General features: G+C 37.6%; 1 protein-coding gene across 16 annotated transcripts in view; it reads left to right on the top strand.

Moving 5' to 3' along the window:
* The window catches only part of PARD3 (par-3 family cell polarity regulator), a 565,900-nt gene that overhangs the window by 353,642 nt on the left and 187,150 nt on the right, over positions 1-25,108 (top strand). For 4 of the 16 annotated variants that reach the window (XM_069458878.1, XM_069458877.1, XM_069458876.1 and 1 more), the window contains 5 exons: positions 3,207-3,357; positions 9,827-10,016; positions 14,561-14,622; positions 15,751-15,795; positions 21,095-21,322. In XM_069458878.1, the coding sequence (XP_069314979.1) occupies positions 3,207-3,357; positions 9,827-10,016; positions 14,561-14,622; positions 15,751-15,795; positions 21,095-21,322 (676 nt within the window). Of the gene's footprint in view, positions 1-3,206; positions 3,367-9,826; positions 10,017-14,560; positions 14,713-15,750; positions 15,796-21,094; positions 21,323-25,108 lie in introns of all 16 variants that reach the window. The other 12 variants (XM_069458871.1, XM_069458867.1, XM_069458880.1 and 9 more) reach the window with 8 other exon arrangements.

Raw genomic sequence — 25,108 nt, 5'->3', positions numbered from 1 at the left:
TGAATTTATTAATCTAATTATTCCTCCAGTGCCTGCTCTATGCCAGCCGTGGGGATAAAATAGAGTATGCTCATAAAGACTGAAATATCGAATAATAAGGTCTCGCCAGCTACTAACTAGGATCCAGGCTTAAGTTTCCTGAAGGGGGTTAAAGCCATACCTATGCCAACTTTGCAAGTTTATGGTGGAGATGGTGGGCTGTATTTTCTTTAGGTGAAAGACATCATTCAACTCACTAATTGCACACTGAACGACAAAACGAGACTTTACTAAAACCCACAGAAATTGTATTCATCTTTTAAAAGAAACCAAGATTTCAACTTTTCCTAAGAAGGGAAGAATATGCCAAGTGTATAATGAAAAGCATATTCTCTGGATGATATCCAGCTTTTTGTCATTAAAGAGCATTTGTTGTTTTATAATTATGAAAGTAGTATATGATCATTTGAACATATTTTTAAAAGCATACTACGTTTACATTCTTTTTAGATGTAAATACATTTTATGGCTTTGTAAATAAAGTTAGGATAAATATTGATACACACGCATCTTTATTATTCACTTAGCTTATTATTTCCTTGGGCTAGTGACCACAAAGTGAAATAAAACAGCTTGGTCACAGAATCAAAAAGTAAGATCTTGTTTGGCCTGTGATAATACATTTCCAAATTTACCTTAGCAATAGACTGTATCACTCTATACACCTACCAGTGGGGATTATCTTGCTGCAACCTAGAGCCGTTTTTGTTCTTAATAGGTAGAAAGGCTTTCCTAGGGATGGAGCCCAGAGTTCAAACAACCGCTTCTACTTGGGACTGATCTAAGTTGGACGGAGGAAAATTTTTGCACGTTAGAACAACAGGCAGACAACAAAGTATGAATCGCAGCTCTGTTTACTGTGGTTTCTTCTTCTAGTTAAGATTATTTTTAATAAGGCGTTAATACGTAAGGAGCCCACAAGGGCGTGGGAGCAGCCCGGAGAGCAGAGACCGGCAGTTCTCCCAGGGCCACGGGCCCCGTCTCCTCCTGTGTGCTGGTTGTGCACCCTCACGCAGTTCTCTTTCTTAAGCTCAAGTTCTTGCAACAAAAAAATCATTAAAAGATTTAAAACAAAACCATGTATCCCAATCATTTTTTTTAAAGAAATTAAAAGGCATTGTATCTTCTGTTAAATATTTATGTAGTAGACTATTGATGTCTTCATTTAAATCTGTCTTTTGAGATGCAAATTAGACGTGGATGGGGAGGTAGGGGAGGTGGAGAATCTTTCCCATGAAAATGTTCAAGGGCTTTGGGTTTTGTTGTTGGTGGTTTTTTTTTTTTTTTTTTTTTTTTTTCCTGAACAGACATCTTATTGTTTTTCTCTAGAAAGCCCACATGTACTGTTTTCTTAATGGAATTTTTATTTGACTTTATAAAATTTTAAAATTGCCTTTTGGGATATTTAGGGATTTCTCATGAAGAAGCTTTATAAAGGTTTTATCATCTAGGAAACTGCAGCATTATAGAGTTCAATTAAATGTATTTCTCAAGCAAACTTGAGGATATGTCGTGTGTTTTCTGATATATTGTTGTATAACTAGCAGGACTTGTTTGTAGAGACTTACAGAGCAAGTCTTAATGTATGTATAGTCTTTAATGTATGCATTCATGTAGAAAACTCAAACACTCTCGTTCTTAAAGACATAGGATATTAGTTTTATTTGTTTTTTGTTTTTTACCTCCCCAGAGTATCTTGGAATTTAGGCATTATATGCTTTCAGAAACTGTTCTTTTATTTCTTTACATCAGAGACCTTGAATATTTAATTTACTTCTCAGTAAAGCTGTCAGTTGTAATCTGCAATTTAAAAAAAAAAAAAAAACCTAATAAAACAAATCCTCATTTCACAATTTAAACCTTATTGAGTCTAATTCACCAGCGCTGCGAGTTTATTATTCTCCTGCAGTTTGACGTGCCTCCAATTGTAATTGTGTTGACCCTTCAATGCGTGCAATCTCCCCAGCGCTTATCAAACTGGGAGAGATAAGTCTACAATTCGGAACTTCATTAAATATCTCATTTGTATTAAACAGATGATAGCTTCTAACAGAAATAATAATTTGCTCAGACGGAGGAAGCGCGACAGTTTTGTGGTTTCACATTTAGAATGAGCAGTCTTCTCTCTCATCTCGCTATGTTGTGCCGTAGCCCCAGCCCACCCCCCCCACGGCCCTCCCTGTCTCTGGGGGGAGCCAAAGCGTCACAGGAGATGAGGCCATGTGATTAACCTCAGAGCCCACACTGCGAGGATTGCAATGAAGTAGACTCTGCTCCCCCTTGAAGCAGATTCATTTCAAGGCTTTACTAACATAAATTTCTTATTCATATTATTTTTGTGAACAACATGACTTAGAACACACAGCTAGCTGTTTTCAGGAACGCCACATACCATTTTAATTCATGGTCATAGGAATCAACCTGTATTCTTTTCTGCTTATTTAGTAGATTGTATATGTTTGTGAAATACTCATACTAATACCTGTGTGTGCTTCGCTGTCTTATTTCCATATTGTTCTGTGTACTCTTAGAGGGCTTTTCTCAGTTACTGTCTCATACTTGAAGATGATAGTAAGATAATACTATGATTATGCTTAATTTCTAGCAGAAGAAATTTAAATTTGGTGTATAGCTCAAGACACCTGAGCTGACAAATGGAGTCTTCGTGTTTTATAGAGTAGGAGATAATTCCACCCTCACACACGCAAGTTCGTGCTAATTGTTAGATGTATTTACATACTAGAAGTATTAATATAAAAACTATAGCCCACCTCCAGCTTCCATTCTCGTAAAGCATGCCTTCTGCAGAGCAATGCCTCGCAGAGAATTTGGGATTAAACTATAACTTAAATTGACTTAAACAGACACTAACAGTCAAATTAAAAAAATAAGCAACAAGGGCAGATTTTCAAGAAAGCTCTTAATATACATATTTTTCCTCCAGTGGTTGAAATCTGACAGAACTTCATGGGAGGCACAGCGTACCGTGGCATAGAAAGTTGGTCATTAGGCAGAGCTGTCACCACAAATTATTTTGGTACAGGGTGAAAAGTTCTACTTCATTTGGTACCCAGTTGGAGACAGGCCTTGGGCAAGTTGTTATAATTCCCCCATGCTGCTCATGGGCTTCCGAGCACTGATTTTTCCCTTGCCCCCCTTTCTCGTAGCTAAAGTCACCTGGGAGCCCCCCTGGACCTGAGCTACCCATCGAAACAGTGTTGGATGACCGAGAGCGGAGAATTTCCCATTCCCTCTACAGTGGGATTGAGGGGCTTGATGAGTCGCCCACAAGGAACGCTGCCCTCAGTAGGATAATGGGTGAGTCAGGTAAAACTCTGTTCATCACATCTTTTATGCTTTCACTGGTTTACTGAGAGGTTATTAATGTCATACTAATGTAAAGGAGGCCAGTGTTTTCCGGAGGATAAAGGACCAGGTTCATTATAATCATTCAGGAAGTGTTAATGTGAAGAGAGTAAAATCAATACATTGATTGATTAAGTGCCTTTGAGATCCTGTAACATGTGGGAAGAAAAAAAAAAAAAAAAGGGAATCCTAGAGAAATGATCAAGATATTTGCAGCTTGTTTGAGATACTAAGTGAAGCTGTGATTTAAAAAAAAAAAAAAAATCAAAATTTAGTGGTGTATGGCAAGAAGGATTCAATTATGTATCATTCACAAGTAACACTACTTGAGCAGAGAGGGGAAAAATATGTATATTCATATATGGACACATGTATAATGCAATATTCACATTTATTTGGTTTGTACTTAACAGGGTGTTCCTCTGTTTTAAGTGTATTTCTGCTTTTTCAAAGCCTTAGTTTTAGAATCCTGAAGCTAGTCTTCTGCATCCTTTGTTTGGATTCAATGCCATCCTGTCTGCATGGCCCCCAGCGGGTAATGAGGTTATTAGCACTTGCTCTGCGCCAATTCAGCTTCTACTAACAGATCTCGTTAATAAAGACTTGCTTTGCCACCGGAGTGGTTGGATGTACCGAGTTGCTCATCTTGAGATTATCTTGTGAGAGTTCTCACGTTTAAAACACAAGAGGCTGTTTTGATTAACATAATACCTGACATCACACAGTTTTATTGCTGGTACTTTTTGCAAGGCTCTCATATAAAGTACAAACTCTAAATTTCACTCCGTTTTGAGTGCATTTAATGCAGATTTCGTACAATTCAAGTTTCCGTGATGGAGCCTTGTTGAAACAAGAATTTGTTTCATTTATCAGTGGATGTTTCTGGAAAGCCTTCTATTGGCAAGACATTGTACATACGCTTTTGCTGTAGACACACACAAAGATGAGTAAGGAACAATCTCTGCCTTCAAAGAACTTTCTACTGGGCATGATAGGAAAATTAGATAAACATGTCTAGTAGAATTTTCTGTTGTTCTTCCTCTAATCCTTCTGGCTTTCTAGTTTGAAAACATTGCTAAATGCTCCATTTCTCATCCTGTTGAATGTAGAGCTTAGACATGCCAGCTCTCTGGTTTTACTTTGTCAATGTTTTCCTTTTTACTTGCTTGGCCAAAGTAAACGTCAGGGAAGGATGCTACACCTGTTGGGTTGAACACCTGTCGGGTGAAAGGCATCGTACAGAGTGTATCCCATGGAATCTTTGCTTTTTACTTACCACTCTCTTCACTGCCATTGGAGTTTCCATATTTTCTTGGCTTTGGTGTAAAACTGTATCCTTTTTTTTTTTTTTTGAATTGCTGAAATTTCAGACCCCTTGAGAGAGAGTAAGAGTGTGCATGTGTCCCTAGATCTGTGTGCATACAAAGTGATACGCTGTAATTTCCCCTTTATTATAGGAACGTAGGACTTGCCATTCTGAATCAGACCATTGGTCCACCAGTTCCTGTAACCTGCGTCCTGCCTCCAATCCCTGATGCTTCAGAGGAAGGCGAAAAACTAACACTAAAAACCAAACCAAAAAAAAAAAAAAAATCCCAAACTTCACCTAGTGACCTTTTGCAATGCTCTAAATATGGGTTGAAGAGTCATTCATTTTCTCCATAGTCTGTTGCCCTGATTTTGTTAGCTGTGGCTTCGTTAGTCCTCTTCAGTTTGCATTATGGTTGACGTTGTTTCCCCTGCCTTCTGCTAGATTTGTAATGAACTCGTAAAACTCCAGATGCTTCCCGGGGGCAGTAACATCCCTCCCAGCTCTGCTCGGTGACGCATGTGCCCTTTTGCTACTCTGGGCAGGGTGGGTGGTGACAGACACATTACTGTTTGCTGCTAGGCCAAACTGATGTTGTATGACTTGGATGTTTTCTTGAGAATTTTTTTTTTTTTTAATGTGTTGCACTAGAAACTAGCACAATATAGTTTGACCCTGAGAAATGTATATTTTTATGACTTATCTTATGTTTTGCAATTTGAGAATTCCTCAGTCTTGGTCAGTCCTTATTCTAGTATCATTGGCCCTGAGAATCAAATCCTATTTGTGAAGTTAGTTGCCACTGAAACTTAGAAATCCTGTACAAAATGTTACCTTGCAACAGAATGCCAAAACGAAGTACCAAAGATATTAGAGCATTGCATTTCCATTAGCCTAAACCTTCACAATAGTATTTATTCATTTGCACAGTATATCTAGGTGCATGGAAATTTCTCAGACCAGTCCTGATACATTAATGGTTATCTTCTATCCATTTAAAATCACTCATGTGTAGACAGTAGTGGAGTTGGCGGCATTTACTGCATAATCTGCTATGTTACATAGTGAACTTTTATTGAAATTCCAGCTGATGATGTTGAGAAATAATTAATTTTATGTGAACAGGGCAGATCACATAGGATATACCCTATATATATATATATATATATATATATGTGTGTGTGTATATATATATATGTATATGTATATATATATATATATATATGTATATATATATATATATAGGACTCTAGACCAAAGGGAGATTTGAGGCTTTCTGACTCATTTCTTTGGGAACACATCCCAGGAGAGAAGCTTTTAAAAAATGTACCAAAAAAGGCGACATTAGGGTTGGGAGGATGTCAAATGTCATCAGTCACACTTTCCCAATCCACAGATAAAGGACTAGTGGTCCCATGATATTTTTTGTTTTATATTGTTTTTGGCTATTTGCTATTTCTAAAAATAACCCTCTCTGGAGAATGCTGAGGTCACATCATAAAGTGTCAGCTACACTTGGGGTGTTCATTCCTTATTAATGTCTATTTGTAAGTATCCACTTCTTTAAGAAAAGGCATTCGACAGTCTCCAGAACCTACTCTATGCTGGCAAGCCCTGTGATCTAAAATTCAACGAAGTTAAATCTTTGCAAACAGCCTTAGAAATCATGTACTCCAACCTGCTTATCTTACATTCAGGGGAGTTACAGAGCAAAGAAATTAAGTAACTTGAGTAAAGCTACACAGTTTCTGTGTTCGTGAACCAAAATTTGTATATATGTCTTCCTGAACTGTCCTGAGTCCCCCATGAGTTGAACCTGATCGATCTCCTTAGCTTTTGGTGGGGTCAGCCAGGATGATGACCAACGGCAGGATTTCTCCACATGTCGTCTGTTTTGACAGTATTTCTACTCTACTGGGTTTTTATAAGAATAGTCGTGGACATTCATCAAAAAGGAATCTGTAGTGAGCTTACATAGGATTCTTCCTTTGAAAAACGTTATAAGTATTTTCTAATTGTTGGTCTATCTTAACTAATAAAACAAGAACAGTAATAGACATAGTTAATTTAACCAACATACCCACTTTATGAAATATATGACAAGTTGACATTTATGAGCATGGAACCTTAACTTCTCCCCAACCTTTATAGCTGAAGAATTTTTTCTGTTTAAAACAAAACTGGGATCTGTTGTATCCATTGTAGAATTTATCTCAGTAGTTTCTGTATTCATATATACGGTGAGTTTAAAAAGTAGTTATGTTTAGAATATTTTCATCTTGTTAGAAAATTGACATAGAAACTTGGAACATTAATGTCATTTTTGTCATGAGTCATGTCACTGGCACAGTTCTCCTCTGGTACCGTGTGTGGTGTCATGTTTTATGTGAATTTACCAATGAATAAATGTTTGGTCAACAATCATGTTGTATCTCATTGTTTCACTCCTCTTCCAAATATCGACTGGTTTACTGATTAGTTTGTAGGGGTTGGTTAACTAGTTGAGGATGGAGTTTATCTGTCAAAAACAGACCAAAGCCTTCTCAAGTCGCTTGTAGGGAGGTAACACATTCACGATATGCCAAGTAGTAGCAAACCTAATTGACAAGTTACGGCATGGTCTGGATGGAGTTCGGTAGCCTATGTAGTTAGGTGGTTTAGTCGTCCACTACTCCATATATTCCTGGAGCCATATCCCCGAACTGTATTCCTGCCAAACATGTTAAGAATTAGAAATGTGTTGGAAAATGTGAGTTCTCCCATCTTGTGAAATATACTGGCCACCTTAATCATGGGTGAGAAAAATGCCAAACTGTTGTCTTACTTATTAGGGTGATTTCTTGCCCTTCATTATATAGAAAATTCTGGATCACTGAAGGTACCTTATGTCTACTCAGAACAATACGTTGTAAGAAAAGGATTATATCAGTCGTTCAATGTTCCATATTGTTTATTAAGCTGTGTCTCAGAATACATTGTTGAAAACCAGAAGTTTTAGTTTTTGTGTTTAAAGATGTATGTACTATGATCCCACTGTAATATTTCCTTCCAATAAATTTGCCTGATGGGGACTGGGTATTTCGTGTTGTGACAAACGTCATCAGTGGTGAGTTGACAGTCAAAGGTATCCCTGGTTCTGTAATTCTGTATACTTCTGGGGGGCAAAAAAGTATATCTTAAGAAGGAAATGTTTCTTGGGCTAATAATTCTAGAATGTCCTACCTTATTTATGAATGATAATTTTTGATGAATAGGTGTTTATACTAATATTCTAAAACTCTACTAGAAATGAGTGATTTGAATTCAGGAAAGGGAGATGCTTGATTTAATTTACATTTTTAGCATGAGCTGCTAGTTTTCATAGGTTGTCAAAATGGTGCATTTGAAATCCAAGTAGAAAGTTTTTTTAATAAAATACTGAAAAGAGGTTTCAGTGAACATGTAGTATTTCTACAGTAAGATTATTGATGCTAAATAATGAATACAGTTGAAATTCCCAGCAAGTTTGCTTTTGTGGTTTATCCTGGAAACGTATGTAGCAACTTTAAACAACTTTTGCTCCTTTGTTGAAATGCCCAGAAATATGTATATTTTTAAAAAATCCTTCAAGCTTGTTTATTCCATCCCCAACATTCTTATGAAGGTTTACTTTTAAAATGAAATCTAAGACTCATGTTATAATGTTAATAAACTCTCTCTACATTGCTGCTTGTGCTATTTTAAGAAATATAATAAATGAAAAGTGCACCTTGTGCAACGTGGGGGAAATGTCTTGGGGGAGAGCAAGCCTTTTATTTGGGTAGAAACCGTATAGCTGACTTAACAGATTTGGAAATGAAACTGAAAATGAGTTTTCCTATCCTCTTGCAAAGTGGACCGGGAAACCGTCAGGCCTCCTTGCTTTGTTGGGAACTCAGGCCCGTGGCCCACACCATACCATGGCACGCATTTCTGTGAGTCTGGGCTCTCAGAAGATACCCGCGTGGACCAAAGCCTTGTTGACACATTCTTGCTCTAGAGGATGCATGGTACAAGATTTGGGGAGGAAGCTAGAAGAGCTATAGGAGATTTGGGGGAAAAAGATGTCATCATTTGGACCCCAGCTTTTATCTTTAAGGACTTGTGAGGACCTTGAAAACCATAATTTTGTTGCAAGAAAGATTGTGAAATGTTAAACGCCTGTCATGTTGGCCCAAGAACCTGAGCACATTTTCCTGCAAGAAACTGATCAGTATACACAGTGCTGGATCTTCCCAAGAACACTAGGTCCTAACTGAATGAATCAAAATCTGCAGGTTCCTTGGTCATGGGCCAGGAAACCTCTGGGGAATTTTTTGATTCAAGATCACTTCTGCATCTCCTGGTTCCCAGGACTTGATTCTGGGTAATACTCATCTTTGAAGTGTCACCTGAATGCACTGTGGACTTTTCTCCATATGCATTTAATGATGATGGTAGCTGATTTTAAAATAAATGTCATCATTTATTCCACTAGAAAAAAATCATATTCCTCACGCAAAACCCAACTCTGATATTAACTTTTGTGAAGATTACCAGGAAATTACAGCACGAGCGAATGGCTTCTGGAGCATCACGTGTACCACCATACAGTTACCACTGCTTACATGATACGTTTATGTCTTTCTCTCTCACTAGGGTGTGAGCTCTTTAAGGACAGGGGTTGATGTCTTACAGTACCTGCTATGTGGTAGTTGCCTGATGATTGGATTGAATAAATGATGGAGGTTAATAGGGCTTCCTTCTAAATTTCCTGGTAAAAGTTTTCAAAGGATGTTCACAACTTTAGGTTGTGTGTAGCATTTCCACATTAGAAGACATTCTGGAGATCGTCTTTGGCTTTAGGACCCTTAAAACCGGGACAGTTGCGTGCTGTGCCCTGAGCTACACAGCTGTAGCATCAGAGGTAGGAATAGACTCGAGGTCTCTGTGTGACAGTCCGTTATGAAAAAATAAACGCACTAAATTCTATTTCGTTCTACCAGGTTGAGCAGATATGTGGAAGTTTAGACTTTTTCTAATACAGTGAAGTATTTAAAATTAATAGAATGCTTAGATCGATGTCTAGCATTTCTCTCTTTTTTCACTGGACAGGTAAATACCAGCTGTCCCCCACAGTGAATATGCCCCAGGATGACACTGTCATCATAGAAGATGACAGGTTGCCGGTGCTTCCTCCGCACCTCTCTGACCAGTCCTCTTCCAGCTCCCACGACGATGTGGGATTCGTGACGACAGACACTGGCACGTGGGCCAAGGCTGCGATCACCGATTCAGCCGACTGGTAAGCTCGGGAGTCCAAGGTCGGAAAATACGAGTTAAATACCATCACGTTTTTATTTTATGTTTAAGTGGCTTATTGACTGAGCACAGTTAATTTTTTTCATAGAAATGTTTTTGCAGTTTTTATGTACTTAATCATCACTTTTTAAATAAAAGATGACACCCGAACCCTGTAAACATGCCCAATAGTTTTAACCTTCAAGGTCTGTAGTTAGGAATTTAACTAAAACAATGACGACGAAACTACCACCAACCAAAAACCCTACTCGTTTGTTTTTAAGTTTCACTATTTAGGATTTAGTTTAGATCTGCGTTACTTTGATGAATTGTTTTTCTATTAAATAAAAAAAAAAAGAATTCTGGGCAGATCTGTAAGTTGATTTGTAACAGATGACTGACAACACTAAGAGTTGATGTGTTCTGAGAGTGGGAGGAGGCTTGTTGTAAAGTTTTCTTTTTCATGTGCCATAACTATACTGTTTAAAACGCTTAGTAATTACGTCTAACATGAAGTGACTTTTGAGGCAGTCTTGCACTATTTTTTTCTTCCTGTGTCTTTCAAAATAGAAGAAAGCATTTGGTATTATTGAGCTGATGTGTGGCTCATGAGTGTGGGTGGGCCTTAATCTGCAGGCCCAGTAATTATATACATGAATAAGCAAAGGGAAAGCTCCTCTTAGGGACGACCTCTCGAGGTTGTAGTGATAATTAACACAAACCACGTGAAGTATTGCACCAGGCTTTCCTTACTGCCCTTTCTCTGGGGTCTTTTATGAAAACATCAGCAAAATTACATTTAACTGTTACGGCATTGTTCCTTTGCTACTTAACTGTTTTCTGCTTCCTACTCTTTCCCTGACTATATCGACATTAAATATTAGATAAGAGGTATCGAGGGGGCTGGCATTTTTGTGTTAACCTTTTAGTGATGCTCTTAACAAAAGCCTCGTACACCACTCCTCCATTCTGTTCCCCCGCTCCTCATCACGAACACAAAAATACAGTTCATTTATCTATTAAATCTGCAGATGTTCTCTTGGAATAATCTCACCTGTTATTTGAGCCCTTGAAAAGCTCATCTCTAGCTTTTCATTTCTTTCTTTTTTTAATTCTCTTTTTGAAAACACAGGATTTAGAAACAGAGCTACACTCAAGCTCACATGATAATAGCCTATCCTTGAATGAGTTTTTTGGTTAAACGTAAAGGGGACGACTGCAATACAAAGTAAAAACCCATTTGAAATCTGCAGATGCTGGTAACATTGCTGCGGTTTCCAGCTCTTTCTGAAAGTGAAAGGAACAGCAGAGAAAGTAAGGATTAGATCCACGCGGTGTTCATTTTAGGGACAAAAGCCCTCGAATCTCCACCACGGTGAGGAATTGTAGAGGTGGTCCGAGGAACAGATCTGTTTGGGGCCTTATAAAGCACCGTATTGGTCAAAATAAATAAAATAGCTGGCAGGGATAGAGTGTGGCATTAATTTCCCTAAGGGGGGATTTGCAAAAAACGGCGAGGACTTGTGTGATTTTGCTGTGTTGAACAGCGGGCAGAGGAAAGAATATGAATGAAGGGTTATCCAAACAAGAGTGGCAGCTGTTCTGAATCACAGCAGAAAATGTAAGCTTTTCCAACCTGACAATATCTCCCTAATCCTTGATGAAAATGTTATGAAAACAAAAGGGCAATAAGACAGGATTAATAACTGGAATTTTAATAACATTAGGGGTCAGGATGTGGTTACATTCTTTAAAGAATCAGCTGTCGGTCCTCCCGTCCCACTTGCTAAATATTCCTAGTGTACTGTTTACCACGTCTGAAATTAGTTTAATGGGAATATTGATAGGGGAGAACTCATTATGTCGTGGTTAACGGATATTTAGTTATTTTAAGACTCTTATTAACTCTCAAACTCATTTGACGTTTTAGATTGTGTATGTTTACAGTTCATTGCACAATTGTGGAAAGCTAAATCTGTCAAATGGCTAAACTTCTTATTGGTCAACTAAGAATATACTTCTTTCAAGCCATTAATTGATTGAGGGGACATGAACAACGTGGTTAAGAGGAAAAGAGGTGTAACAGCAAATTCTAATCTTAATGGCAGTATAGTTTCAGAGGATTTGTAAAAATATGCCAATATGTGGTTTTCAAGACAACATTGATAGCAACACTTTGTATTTCTTTGAAAAATATTTTACCAGTAATTTTTATTAAAAATGTATGTCACATTCATTCCATCTACAAGTTTGATGCATTATTGGAGTTGAGATTTTAAAGTATTCCATGGGATATAAAAAAAAAAAAACAGTTGATGAGCATGTGCAGAGTGAAGAGATCCACTTTCAATATATAAAAGAATTACTCTAACTGGGAATATATAACTTAGAGCTTACTGCTGTAAAATTGGGTCATAGTTCTCATCATATGGATTTTAATTTCTTACTTTAAGAACTGTTGGTTGACAGGGGTGTTTGTGCTCTGGTAATTAATAAGCCATATATAGCAAAGCATAGTAGTATTTAAAGAGACATCTGAAGAAGCTTCAAGCAAGACATACCCTGCTTCTTCTTGGAGTATAAAATTTATTCAAAGTTTCAGAGAGGAAATAGGATATATTAAAAATGAAAAGATTTAGAGTAGAATGCAAAGAAAGTAACATTTATTGAGACTAGAACGTGGTGTTTTACAAAAATATAAAACAAAGTTGTTCTTGCCTTGGCCTAAACTCCTGTAGGATCTCTTTTCTTTTCTCTGTATCTGAGCCGGGACTAGGATGGTGCCAGCAAGGTACCTGGGGGGAGGCAAAATTTAAGGTCGGGGTCAGCCATGAGGTCTTGAGTCTGCCTTCGCACGACCTTGAGGGTAAAAGCTTCCTTCAAGTCTGAGCCCTAGGCACCTACTTTGCCTTACCCGTGCGGCTCTGCTCTGTATTTGGTGGAAAAGACTGAGGAGGAGTGTCCAGTGGCTTTATGTGGTGTTAGAGAACCCTAGATTTCCATCACTCTACTGTGTTGTATTACTCTGATAATTTGTGATAGTCTTCCTTGGGTAATCACTTACTTTGCTTAATGGTTTGCAGTTTACAAGGGGCATTTACCTTGTGAACGCTCTCATTGCCTCTCGTAAGATGGGTGAGGCAGAACATTTCGGGTTACTCGACCCAACAGCAGAGCTTTTTTTTGCTCGGCATCCTACTTTTCAGAACTTTTGGCTTGGCTCTTCTTAAAGAGCCAACTATCATTTCATGCATAGTAAATGGCAGCTAAAGTTCTGATGTGCATCCAAACCAGATCGCTCTCCTTTTATCAATATGAATGGTAATTCTCACAAGGCTCTAAGTGGTTAGAGAAGCTTGCTTCCACCAGAAACGTAAGGAAGGCTGTCACAAGTTCAGGGAACAGTAGAAGTGGCCTCCAGGCATTCTTGGTATGTTTAGTTACAACAGCTGCAGAGGGATGTTCTCCTACCTAGCCGGATAGGCAAGGTGGCTTGAGTCTGGTACAGGAGAGCTGGGATGCTTAGTTACTCAATGTGCCCAGCACGGAGAAAGCCATTTATTTTCATAGTACGAGCTGTGCTCTGAACACCTGATAGGGCTTTTGAAAGTGTTCACAGATTTTTTACAAATAGGAAGGATTCTGTGTCTTCTCCTGCCACTTGCATTGGAAAGACACTGCAGCATGTAGCCTCCTGCCAGTGACAGGCCATATGCTTCCCTACCATCTCGGCTTGAGCCACTGTGTTGGTGTCACCCAAACCAAATGTCATCTAAACTTAGCTATGCTTTTCCTGACTCACTCATGCACTGTTCATTCTCTCATTTGTGCGTCCTCAGCATCTGTTTCATACTTCTGGGTTAGTATTTTCCATATGAGCGTGTAGGGAAACAGGGATCTCTTCTTCTATTATTTTGACCTACGTACCCAGCACAATGCCTTAATCAGAATAGATTCTGATAAATGTCTGTTGAATTGATTTCAGCTGATTACATTATTTCAGAGGAACTACACCCTCATGAAACCACATGTCATAAAAGTGTTCTGTTTCTTTTTTTCTTTTCTAAAGCACAAGATTAAAAAACATAGAAGAGGACGAGAGCACATCCTTTTTAAAACTTCTATGGAATTGCAATTTATATGGTCACCTATTTGCTCCTAATATTTGCATATAGTAGATGATAGGTTTCCTGAAATAGTCAATCTTTTTAATATCTGAAAAATACCAGACTCATTTTTTTCTGATCACTGAGAAATAATGGTGTATTGTCAAATAGAATGAAGAAACTGAGAGGACATTAGAGAAACAGCAAAATCACATGGAGAAAGAGTTACTCTACATATTAAATCAATTTTGTATTTGCCTATCTCCTTCTATACAGCCACAGTTTTTTTTAAATGGGCTTCATTTATGTTACTTAGTTTAAATTTTTTTAAGGACTGCACATACACACACACATTCACACACTCAGATAAAAACTTTCCTAAACTGGAGAATCTCCGATTTTTAATAAATATTTTTATGTTTTATCTTTCTCTTCACACCAGCTCTTTGAGTCCAGACGTTGATCCAGTTCTTGCTTTTCAACGAGAAGGATTTGGACGCCAGAGTATGTCAGAAAAACGCACAAAGCAATTTTCAGATGCCAGTCAATTGGATTTCGTTAAAACACGAAAATCAAAAAGCATGGATTTAGGTAGTGAGTACAATCTCCATGAATCTTTATCTACATAAGGTTTAAATGCTTTCAGGAGAAAATTGATGGTCTCGAACACATGTCTGTTTACTTTGAGCAGTAGAGAAAATAAATGTGAAATGTGGCGATTTGGCAAAAATTAGTTTTCCTCTGAGTTTGAGATAACTGTATCCCTCATACGTGGCATGTTTACATAATATGCAATATGTTAATATATATGTTTTCTTATGAGAAAGGAAACAAACACATGTGCATATCATGCTATATTCATGTATCTTCATTTAAAAAAAATGTTTTCACACTTTGGCTATTTTTAAACCAATTTCATCAAAATTGTATTTGGTTGGTTGTGGGATTTTTGAACTAGAACAAATTTTGGAGAGAAACCATTATCTCAATCCATGTCTAGAATTCAGTGACTTCATGATATCTTCCTTTCATTGCTATTCTTTAAGGTTTATTTAGTAGAAACTCTTATGTTTTGATAATGAAGGCATTTAATTGAAGTAATAATTTGAGAGAATATTTATTATAGTGACTATTTGAGAGCAAATGAGAGGAGGAACATAATCATAGTTCAATCAAACACCAATCAGGTAGTATCTCTTTAAATCCAAATCCATAGAAAAAAATTAAAATAATATATCTGTAAACTGAATGACGTGAAACCTTTGTTAATCAACTGTAACTTATGCTGTTCTCCGGTGGCTGTTTGTAGTCCAAGACTAAAAGCATTAATTTATCATATGCATAAAAGAAAAATTTGGCGATGCATTGACTTGGCTAATGATGATATGCTAACATATAAATAACACACATGTCTGTGAAATGAAATGACTGGCATATTGCATGGAGACACTGCTTCCCCCTCCCCTTTATTTATTTATTTTTTGATTACGAATGTTTGCTTGATATTTCATATTATTTGCATGAAATATTACCTAAGAATTGTCACCTAACTGCAAAGATCTGGGACTGGTTGAAGCATGCTGGATTATGGGAACTAACTGGGCTAACCGTTATACATTTACCTTTTAACAGTAGCTGACGAGACTAAACTCAATACAGTGGATGACCAGAAAGCAGGTAAGCATGGACAGTCAGACCGTTGCCATAGAAACCATGGCCCAAGGAGCTGATCACAGTTATAGAGCTGCCAATCATGTTCCAGTAAACATAAATATTCCAGTCTCACCCAGATGTTTTCATGGTGGGAAATCCAATTGTATTAGAAAAGAAGAAATTTCCATTAGAAGAAATTTATCAGTGGTGTACATCCTAAATGGAACTATAATTTAGTGCCTCACAGATGCTAAAAACAACCTAGATTTTCTTAATTCTATTTGGGTAGGAATGTTTTGTCACAATTAAAAACAAAAATCCCCAAAATATTATCTCTTATGGTAGCCTCCTATGTTTTTAAGTCATCTATGTAATGTCTAGGTTAATATCCACAATAGGATTCTCAACATGGTGATTTTGATAGATAAGAATGCCAATATAAATATTTTTCACTAAATTACAGTGTGCAGTGCTGCTATCTTTAATCACTCAGAAAACCTTGGTTCTTTTTCAGATGCTGGAGTTAGCTGATAGTTAATCTGACATTGGCATAGACTCTATAATGCTCATGGCTTCATATCTTAACTTTGTGAACTTGTTTTAAATTCATTGCTTCTAAAATACTGCTAAATCACTCCATAGAAACAATGGATTATATCAAACTGGGTTTTGCATTATAGTGGATTTTGCTTTTTGTGTTATAATATGAAAATAATCAGAGGAAAGTCTTTAAGTATAAAGTAATGGGCTTTGTACAATTGAGGATTTATGATTTATTATTGCATGTTTGGAATAGTGTTTTAATTATTCCAGATCCAGTATGATGTAGTTATACCACTTAGCACTAATTAGCTTCAATTCACCTCTTTAACCTGCACTAGTAATTAGTTTTAGCCTGCTTGAAAAATGTGTATCCCACATACATATGTAAAGATTATTGTGGACATGGCTGGAATTACCATAGTCTATAGTGTATAAGATTGATTGTAAAAATTACATCTAATAAATCATCAGATTAACTGTATGCAAGGCAATTAACTATAGCCTCAGCCCTTACTAAGTAGTTATTGTTGTTATCAAACATAAAATTCACTGAAATTCTGAAGCCAGGGCTAAAGAAAAACATTATTTGATAGTTCACATATGTAAAGCAGTAATTAGATTTTGGAGTTAGTGATATTTAGTTCTTTTAAAAAACCTAACCCCTGCCCAGGTTAAGGTTCATAAGAACCGAATTGAACTGCTCGGGTTAAAGGACGTGACTTGATGTGCTCGGCCAATTAGGTAACATAAGAAAATATTTAATTTAACCAGCTTATAACTACTACAAGTTAAAGGACAATTTATTGTGATTTAAAAAATAATGACGGCATCCAAATTTTTTTTTTTTTTTTTTTTTTTTTTGAGACAGAGTCTCACTTTGTTGCCCGGGCTAGAGTGAGTGCCGTGGCGTCAGCTTAGCTCACAGCAACCTCAAACTCCTGGGCTCGAGCGATCCTCCTGCCTCAGCCTCCCGAGTAGCTGGGACTACAGGCACGCGCCACCATGCATCCAAATTTTAATTCAGACCGTTACATAACATTCATGGCAAGAAGGCAAATTCCATAATCTAATCAAATTGTGTGGTTTTTATGTTTTAAAATGTTAGATTCTAGAGAAAAAGACCATTTCATTTTTTTGCCGTGTGTACAATCCCACCATATGAAATTGGAAAATCTTGGGACAAAAATATTATTACATAAATACCAGAATACTTTAGGTCTGTTGGTTTTTAAATTTACATGAATAAAAATCTAAACTAGATTCTCCCTGTCCCTCAGTACTAGACAGTGAACAGATTTTCAGTTATTTTTCTTTCTTTACTTCATTTGGGTTTTCAAGATTATGATGACTTTACAATTTAGTCCAACGGTTTTTGGGAGAGTCATAGTGGCATTTTAGCATAGAGCATCTGTCTAGGTATAAGCCTTTCATAATGAAAATTGAATTCCATTTCCTTTTGCCCTTGCGAAAGACATTGTCTCCTTTTTTTTTTTCTTTTTTCTTTGCTCTTTTTTGGCGTGAGAGGTATTGGTCAGTAGGGCTAGAAATATAGATCTAGGGAAAATAGCATCATTATGATTTCCCCAGATTTAGGAATCTTATATTTTGGGGTAAATATACTTTCTGAAAGAGCAAGCGAGAACAGGAATAAGTGGGTTTTTAATGATTACATTGTTAAAATATAAAGTATAAGCAAAGTATACTAAGGACCTAGAAGATTTATATAAAGTAAGAATTTTAAAATATTTAGAAAATTCTGATAAAAGATAATGATTTTTTTATACAAATAGAACGAAATCTCCTGCGTATACTATAGAATGATTTTTTTCAGTTTTCATGACTAGTAAATGCTAGGTTTATAATGCTAGTGACCTCAGTAACTTCATTGGGGAATCTTAATATAGCAATTAAAACTTTGTTAAAGTTTCTCTGTAAATAAGGCACTTAAATGTGTGATATCCATATTCGAGATCAAGAGTCATCAAGCTCTTTCTGTAAAGGACCAGATAGATAGTAAATACTTAAGGCTTTGCAGACTGGAAGGTGTCTATTGCAACTATTTAATTCTGCTCTGTAGAATAGAAGCAGCCATAGATAATATGTGTATAAACGGGCATGACTGTGTTTCAATAAAATCTTCCAGATTTGGATTGTAGTTTGCTGATACTGATTTGTATGTTACAGATGTGGACTTCTTATATAACTTTTTATTATCAAAATTTTCTACCATACGTAGATGTAGATAGAGTGGTTCATTGACCTCCCATGAACCCAATACTCACTGTCAAGGGTTACCAACATTTTGCCCAAATATTATTTCACAGTGTTATAAATTTAGGGAAAAAACTAAATAGGTAAGCTTTGAATTACACTTAAAAGTTTTTTTTTTCTTTTTAAAGACAGAGTCTCACTCTGTCACCCAGGCTGGAGTACAGTGGCACTATCATAGTTCGTTGTAATCTTAAAATCCTGAACTCAAAGCAGTTCTCTCACCTCAGCCTCCTGAGTAGCTGGGACTACAGGCATGCACCATTGTGCCCAGCTAATTTTTTTTATTGATTTATTTTTTGTAGAGATGGGGTCTCACTATGTTGCCCAGGCTGATCTCAGACTCATGGCCTCAAGGGATCTTTCTACCTAAGCTTCACTTAGAAAATTTTTATTGCTTCTTGAATTATACTTTTACCATTGTTTTTCTTTCTAAATATGCCTGTGTTTATGCTGAGGAACACTCAGTTTTGATAAATACTCTTGCCATTTCTGAAATTCATTAAATTCATTATTAAAGTTTTCATTGCTCTGAATACAGGGAGTAAAATCTCAGTCAACTTTGCATATAGAAAAGTTGAATATATATATACATGTTTTTGTGATAATCCTTCCTGGAAGCATGAAATCTTTATTGAAGATACATACACACATACATGTACAGATACATGTATATATACACACATATCCTTGATGAACCCGGGAAATGACCAAATATTTATCTAATACATGTCTATAGAACTCAAATACAGCTGGAAAATTATGAAAATTGATAATCGTAATTTATTCAGAAAGAGATCTTTCCATTGCTAATTCTAGGAAGTATAAAAGTAAATATCCCTGCCCAAGAATGATCTTTTCCTGTTCTTCTTGATTTCTTACTTTCTGTTTAGCTCTTTGGAATAAAATTCATTTTTCTTCCTGTGACATGACTTTTATGAGTAATTTAGAAAATGGACTTGTCAAAAACTATAGTGCTACCAAGAGAAAAAGTAAGATTGATCTCTTTGAAGGAAATATTTCATGTGAACTTTTGTCATAAAATAAACAATGAAATGTATACAAACCTGCATTAAGAAAGCTTAAATAGATCATCCCTTTCTCCCAGACACACCAGTTTATGGCATATTTTCATTAGAATCATATGTCTGCCTTTCTGCTTATACTACCTTTTAACATACCTATTCTTAAAACTGATGCTCCATTGTGAACGTTTAGATTACAAATGTAACATAAATGAATCTTAGAGAATTCTCATTTTGACTCTCTCAAAGTCAGTCCCATTCTGTTTTATACTCTGAGCTATGGAAAGCCTATGTCAAAACTATTTGTCTTACAGGTAATAACATGACAACGCTACTCATTAGTTATTGATCAACAGATGGGCTGATGACCCCACGTAGAGATAAACTATTGAGTTTCTCCTACCTTCCCATTTTTTTTGGCTGTCTTGTTAACAGCGTAAATGAAGAACTGGTTCTATAACGTGGATCACCCAGGTGGTGGTGCAGAGAGGGTGTTTCAGACATCTAGAGGCTAAATGAGTCTACCTTTGAGTGCCAGGTCGAGCAGTGATGGATGAGGCTGTCTTACTTGGTTAAAGAAATCAGTTTTGATGGCTTTCTAAAGCCCTGGTACTCTTGGTATTATCTCAGGCCTTTCTGCCCTAGATCCTTAGGACATAGGGTCAAAGTTTTAATTCCCTGCCATCCACCTGAAATTTCCTTGCTAATTGCTAAGCCGTCTTCCTTTTTTTCCGTAACCTGTTTTTCAAACAGGTGTTATTTCCAGTCCTGGGGAAAGCAGTATACATACGTATCCGGATCTTTAGTCTGGCCTTTGCCTACCTCTGAGAGCGAGCCCTCATGTAATTTGCTTCTATTCAAATCTTGCCATTGCTCTTGTCACAGAACATCTATATTTCCCAGGATTAGGTTTCTACCTGCTGCCAGGTTGCCCTAATTGTATTGGTGACATCTCGTCCCCTGTGCTGTTTTTACTTAGCGTTTTGAATGTGCAGTGTAATGAGGAAGAGATTTGATGGGGCTCGTTGATGTGAATGCCTAACTTCTGTTGTAAATGATTTTAAAATTGCCAAAAACTGGTTTCAATTAAGTTAAAACGCTTTACTCTGGGTCGCTTCTCTTAGCCTTCCTGGCATCTCTGCTTTTCAAACGAGCTTCTGGGTTTTTCTGGTTCTGTTAGATGACTTCGATTACTCGGAGCAAAATGACTTGACAGGCATTTCCTCTATTGAGATAAAAATAAAAACTGATAACTTAGAGTTTTTCCTAATGAAAATAGAGAAAATCTAGTATCAATTTTGGAAAAAATGGAAATTAGCAACTATTTTTTTATTTAGTCTTTCTATCTTTTCCGTCCACATTCCAGAACTCCTCATTGAGCAAATAAGTTTTGTGTATGGCCCTAAAGTTGCCTACAATGTGTGGATATTCAGGTATGTAATTTTTGCTAATTCGCACTAACGTTTTTGTTTTTGTAAACCTCCAAGGTTCCCCCAGTAGAGATGTGGGACCTTCCCTGGGTCTGAAGAAGTCAAGTTCATTAGAGAGTCTGCAGACAGCTGTTGCCGAGGTGACTCTGAACGGGGATATTCCTTTCCATCGGCCCCGGCCGCGGATCATCAGAGGAAGAGGATGCAATGAGAGCTTCAGAGCTGCCATCGACAAGTCTTACGACAAACCTGCGGTAGATGACGACGATGAAGGCATGGAGACCTGTAAGTTCATGATGGCTGAAAGAATAGCAATTACTAACAGCGCTGTAGAGCAGTGGTTCTTAAAGTGTGTTCCAGGGAACCCGGGGTGGGGGGAGGGGGGGAATCCTAAGACTCTTCAGGGAGATGTCTCAGGCCTAAAAACTATTTACATGATAATAAGATATTATTTGCCCTTTTACTATTATTCTCTTACAAGTATACAGTGGGGTTTTGTAGAGGCTGCATGTCACGTGATACTGCTTATGTTATTAGATTGAACGCACTAGCAGATACGAGAATCTTTTCAGCCAATATTAAAGTGAAAAATTTGAAAAAAACGATGAAATAGGGCCATTGTTTTTAGCAATCACTGATTGCTTTTAGAAAATATCGTTTTTGTGAAAATGTAGTTTCTGTAAACCAAAATGGCTTTGTTTTTATAAAGTTATTAGTATTTCCAAACTATCAGTTTTAATTCAGTGTATATTGATATAATTTGTATTCAAGAAAGTTATTTGGCATGCTTAATAATATTTAGGGGTATAAAGTTATTCTGAGGTCCAAATGTTTAAAAAACACTGCTCTGTAGTGTTTATAATAGGATGTCTCCAGTGCATGTATGTAGTAATCTGTGATCTTAAAAACACATTTTTGTTTTACTTTGAGGAATTACTCTTGCTTTCCTTGAACTGAACTAGCAAGCTATGTTTGTGTACTTGTGTGCATGTATTTTGAAATTGCAAAATATTTTAAACCAAGATTATTGAAAGTCACAGGTCAATATGAATGAGCAATATGTTTTCCCTGGTATACGGAGGGGAAAAAAGTAACATAAATATGCACAAATGTGCGCTTTCACTGGCATTATAGTAAAACATTTATAAAAATAAACCTTCCATTTAAAAATAACGAAAAACTCCACAAATGCATTTACTTAGAAGAGAAAGGATTTGGAAATCCTAATAGTAAAATTTATTGATTAGCTTCTATTGTTCATATCTGCTGATTTACATTTTAGTTTTTTTAACCTCAAATGTGACTCTGCCCATTTACTGTTGTAAGAAAAATTGGAGGCACCGCAGCGTGAAGGTAAAGCAGAGACCAGAGATAATTTGTGTGGATTGTAAATTACTTGGAATTGAACATTGGGGTGGACCACTTCTATCACATACACTTAAAGAAGAGGGAAAGAGAAGAGTTTTCAATTTAAAAAAAAATCACACTGAGAAGATTTAAAGCGAAATACATACTTTTTGCCTGTAACATGTAACGTGTTTGGGGAGAGGAGTGTTTGTGCCGAAGTGCAGTATGCAAAGCAGAACTCGGGGAGAGGGTCACTGCACTTCTCCCCACCTCCGCCTAATTCTCCCTCTAAATCGGGACTGTTTTTCCACTGTGATCAGCCAGTGATTTCAAATATATGCAGCCTCTTCTTGCCAAATGAAGAACATATTTCCTATTTTTGCTGCCAAACATGGTCTCCAAGATCCTGAGTCATGTGAGCTTTCTGCCCTGTTGAGTTTTCTCCCATAGTAATAATGCTTCCGTGCCATCCTGGTCACTATTACTTGACACTTACAGTTCTTTCTTCTCTCTGACCTGGCTGTATATTTAAAAAAAAAATATACACACATATATATACATATATATATGATGTACTTTGGCCCCTTGATGTATATTTTTTCAGCCTCTACATTTTATGATGCTTCTGAATTTTTTTCTTGTTCTGGTTAAAATGTTAAGTTCCCTTATAAAATGCAGTTTTCTCTCATAATATGTCACTCATTTCATGTGCAACAGGAGATGGAATACATATGACCACAAAGGTATGTTTTTTAATTCCATAGAGACAGACTCCAGAGTGTCCCACCGATATGGACATCTGGTTTTTTCTCTATATAAAGTTAGTTTCCTTTTTTAGTGAGAAATAACAGATTTTTAATGGGAAATAACAGTATGTTAAAATTTATTGGCCACGCATGCTGGCTCACGCCTGTAATCTCAACCCTTTGGGAGGCCAAGGCAGGAGGATCACTTGAGACCAGGAGTTCAAGACCATCTTGGGCAACATAGTGAGACCCCATTTCTAGAAAAAATTAGCCAGGCATGGTGCACACCTGTAGTCCCAGTTACTCAGGAGGCTGAGGTGGGGGGGATTGCTCGAACCCAGGAGTTTGAGGCTTCAGTGAGCTATGATCACGCTGCTGCACTCCAGCCTGGGGACAGAGTGGGCCCCTGCCTCTTTGGGGGGACAAAAATACTCAGCTCTGGTCAAGAGAAAAAGCAATTAAATAGACAAATTATAATTTGTGATCCTTAGATAAAGTTGTAGGCAAGAGCTGGGAAATACACTGGCCCTAAAACACGCTGTGCCTACAACTACCAACTGCCTTAGGTTTCAAAAGTCTTGCTTTCATTATTTTTTTGCAGACCAGTCTGTTCTTGAACTTTCCATATGGCCAACGAAAGGCAACTATTACAAATTTCATTTTTTTTTTTTCCAGTTTGGATTGTTGAAATTATACCCACAGGGTGGGATGAGCACGGAAGTGGGATTCAGGTGGCTTGGATCCTAGTCCACATTCGTCTAAGCAATTTGGGATTTTGGTCAATTACTTAAACTGCTTGAGATTTAATTTTGTTATCTGTGAAATGGAAGATTCAGGCTACGGTAGACAGAGCGTTGATTTTTCAGTTTGTGTGTTGTGACTTCTGGTCAGGAGAAGGGGCCTCAGTGGGATTGGGGTGTGGGGAAAGCCCCAGCATCACCCCTCACCCTCCTCAACTGTTGTTTTTTTTAATCCCTTTTATACATTTGAGATTCTTTGTAAATTTTAGTCTTTGGAAGGTTGGCTTGCAGTTTTTAGGAAAAAGTTGTAAAAGTTCAGGCTTACATAGTTTAGATCAGGGGTCCCCAACCTATGGTGAGTTGTGTAATTATTTCATTATATATTACAATGTAATAATAATAGAAATAAAGTGCACACTAAATGTAATGCACTTGAATCATCCCGAAACCATCCCCAGCCAACCCCCTCAGTCTGTGGAAACATTGTCTTCCATGAAATCGGTCCCTGGTGCCAGAAAGATTCAGGACTGCTGGTTCAGATGGTTTCCAAGGTCCCTTCTAGTTTTAACGTGCCGTGATTCTACGTCCCCGTTCCCTGGGCTGCCTACATCCGACCTGCAAGCCCCTCCCCTGCCGTGAGGCGCAGGAAGAGGGGGGACACTGTCACATCTGTATTACCAAGCACAGAGCCTGGCAAATCAGAGGATTCCGGGACTGTTTGTCGAGTGGATGAGTGAGCGCCTGCGTAACCACCACCAGTGTGTGTGTGCGGGGAGAGACTGTCCTACGCAGGATGCCTGGTGGCGGTGACATTTAGCTGTATCTGTTGTCTCCCACATTGGACCTTGCAGGTACTAGACCTTCAGTGCCTCAGCAAACGCTTTGATTTTCTTACCCTGTCAAAGCCTGTCAAAGGTGGCGTTACTACTGTTAATTATTAGACTATCGCTTTCCCTACCACTAGAGACAAAAAAGGTGTTTTCTGCCTCCAGTTGTGAGGAGGAAGTCCGGCTCAGCTAGCCCCTCCTTCAGTTTCCTAAACGCCGTCCTTTTAGGAGTCTGCACACTTTCCCTCGCTGTGGCCGTGCTCCCGCATCCTTGCCTTTGCGGGCCTGTCCCTAAGCAGTGCGTCCTCTGGCTGTGTGTCCAGCCTTCTCCGTTGTCTTTGCCCTGCAGGACTCGGGGGCCGGGGGTCCTTTCCTGCACCGTGGTAGGACTCGGTTACAGCTGCCTGTTAA

Source organism: Eulemur rufifrons, chromosome 25, assembly GCF_041146395.1.
Source record: "Eulemur rufifrons isolate Redbay chromosome 25, OSU_ERuf_1, whole genome shotgun sequence".
Taxonomy (NCBI): Eukaryota; Metazoa; Chordata; class Mammalia; order Primates; family Lemuridae; genus Eulemur; species Eulemur rufifrons.
The sequence above is the reverse complement of the archived record's forward strand: the minus strand, read 5'-3'. Positions and strand labels throughout refer to the sequence as shown.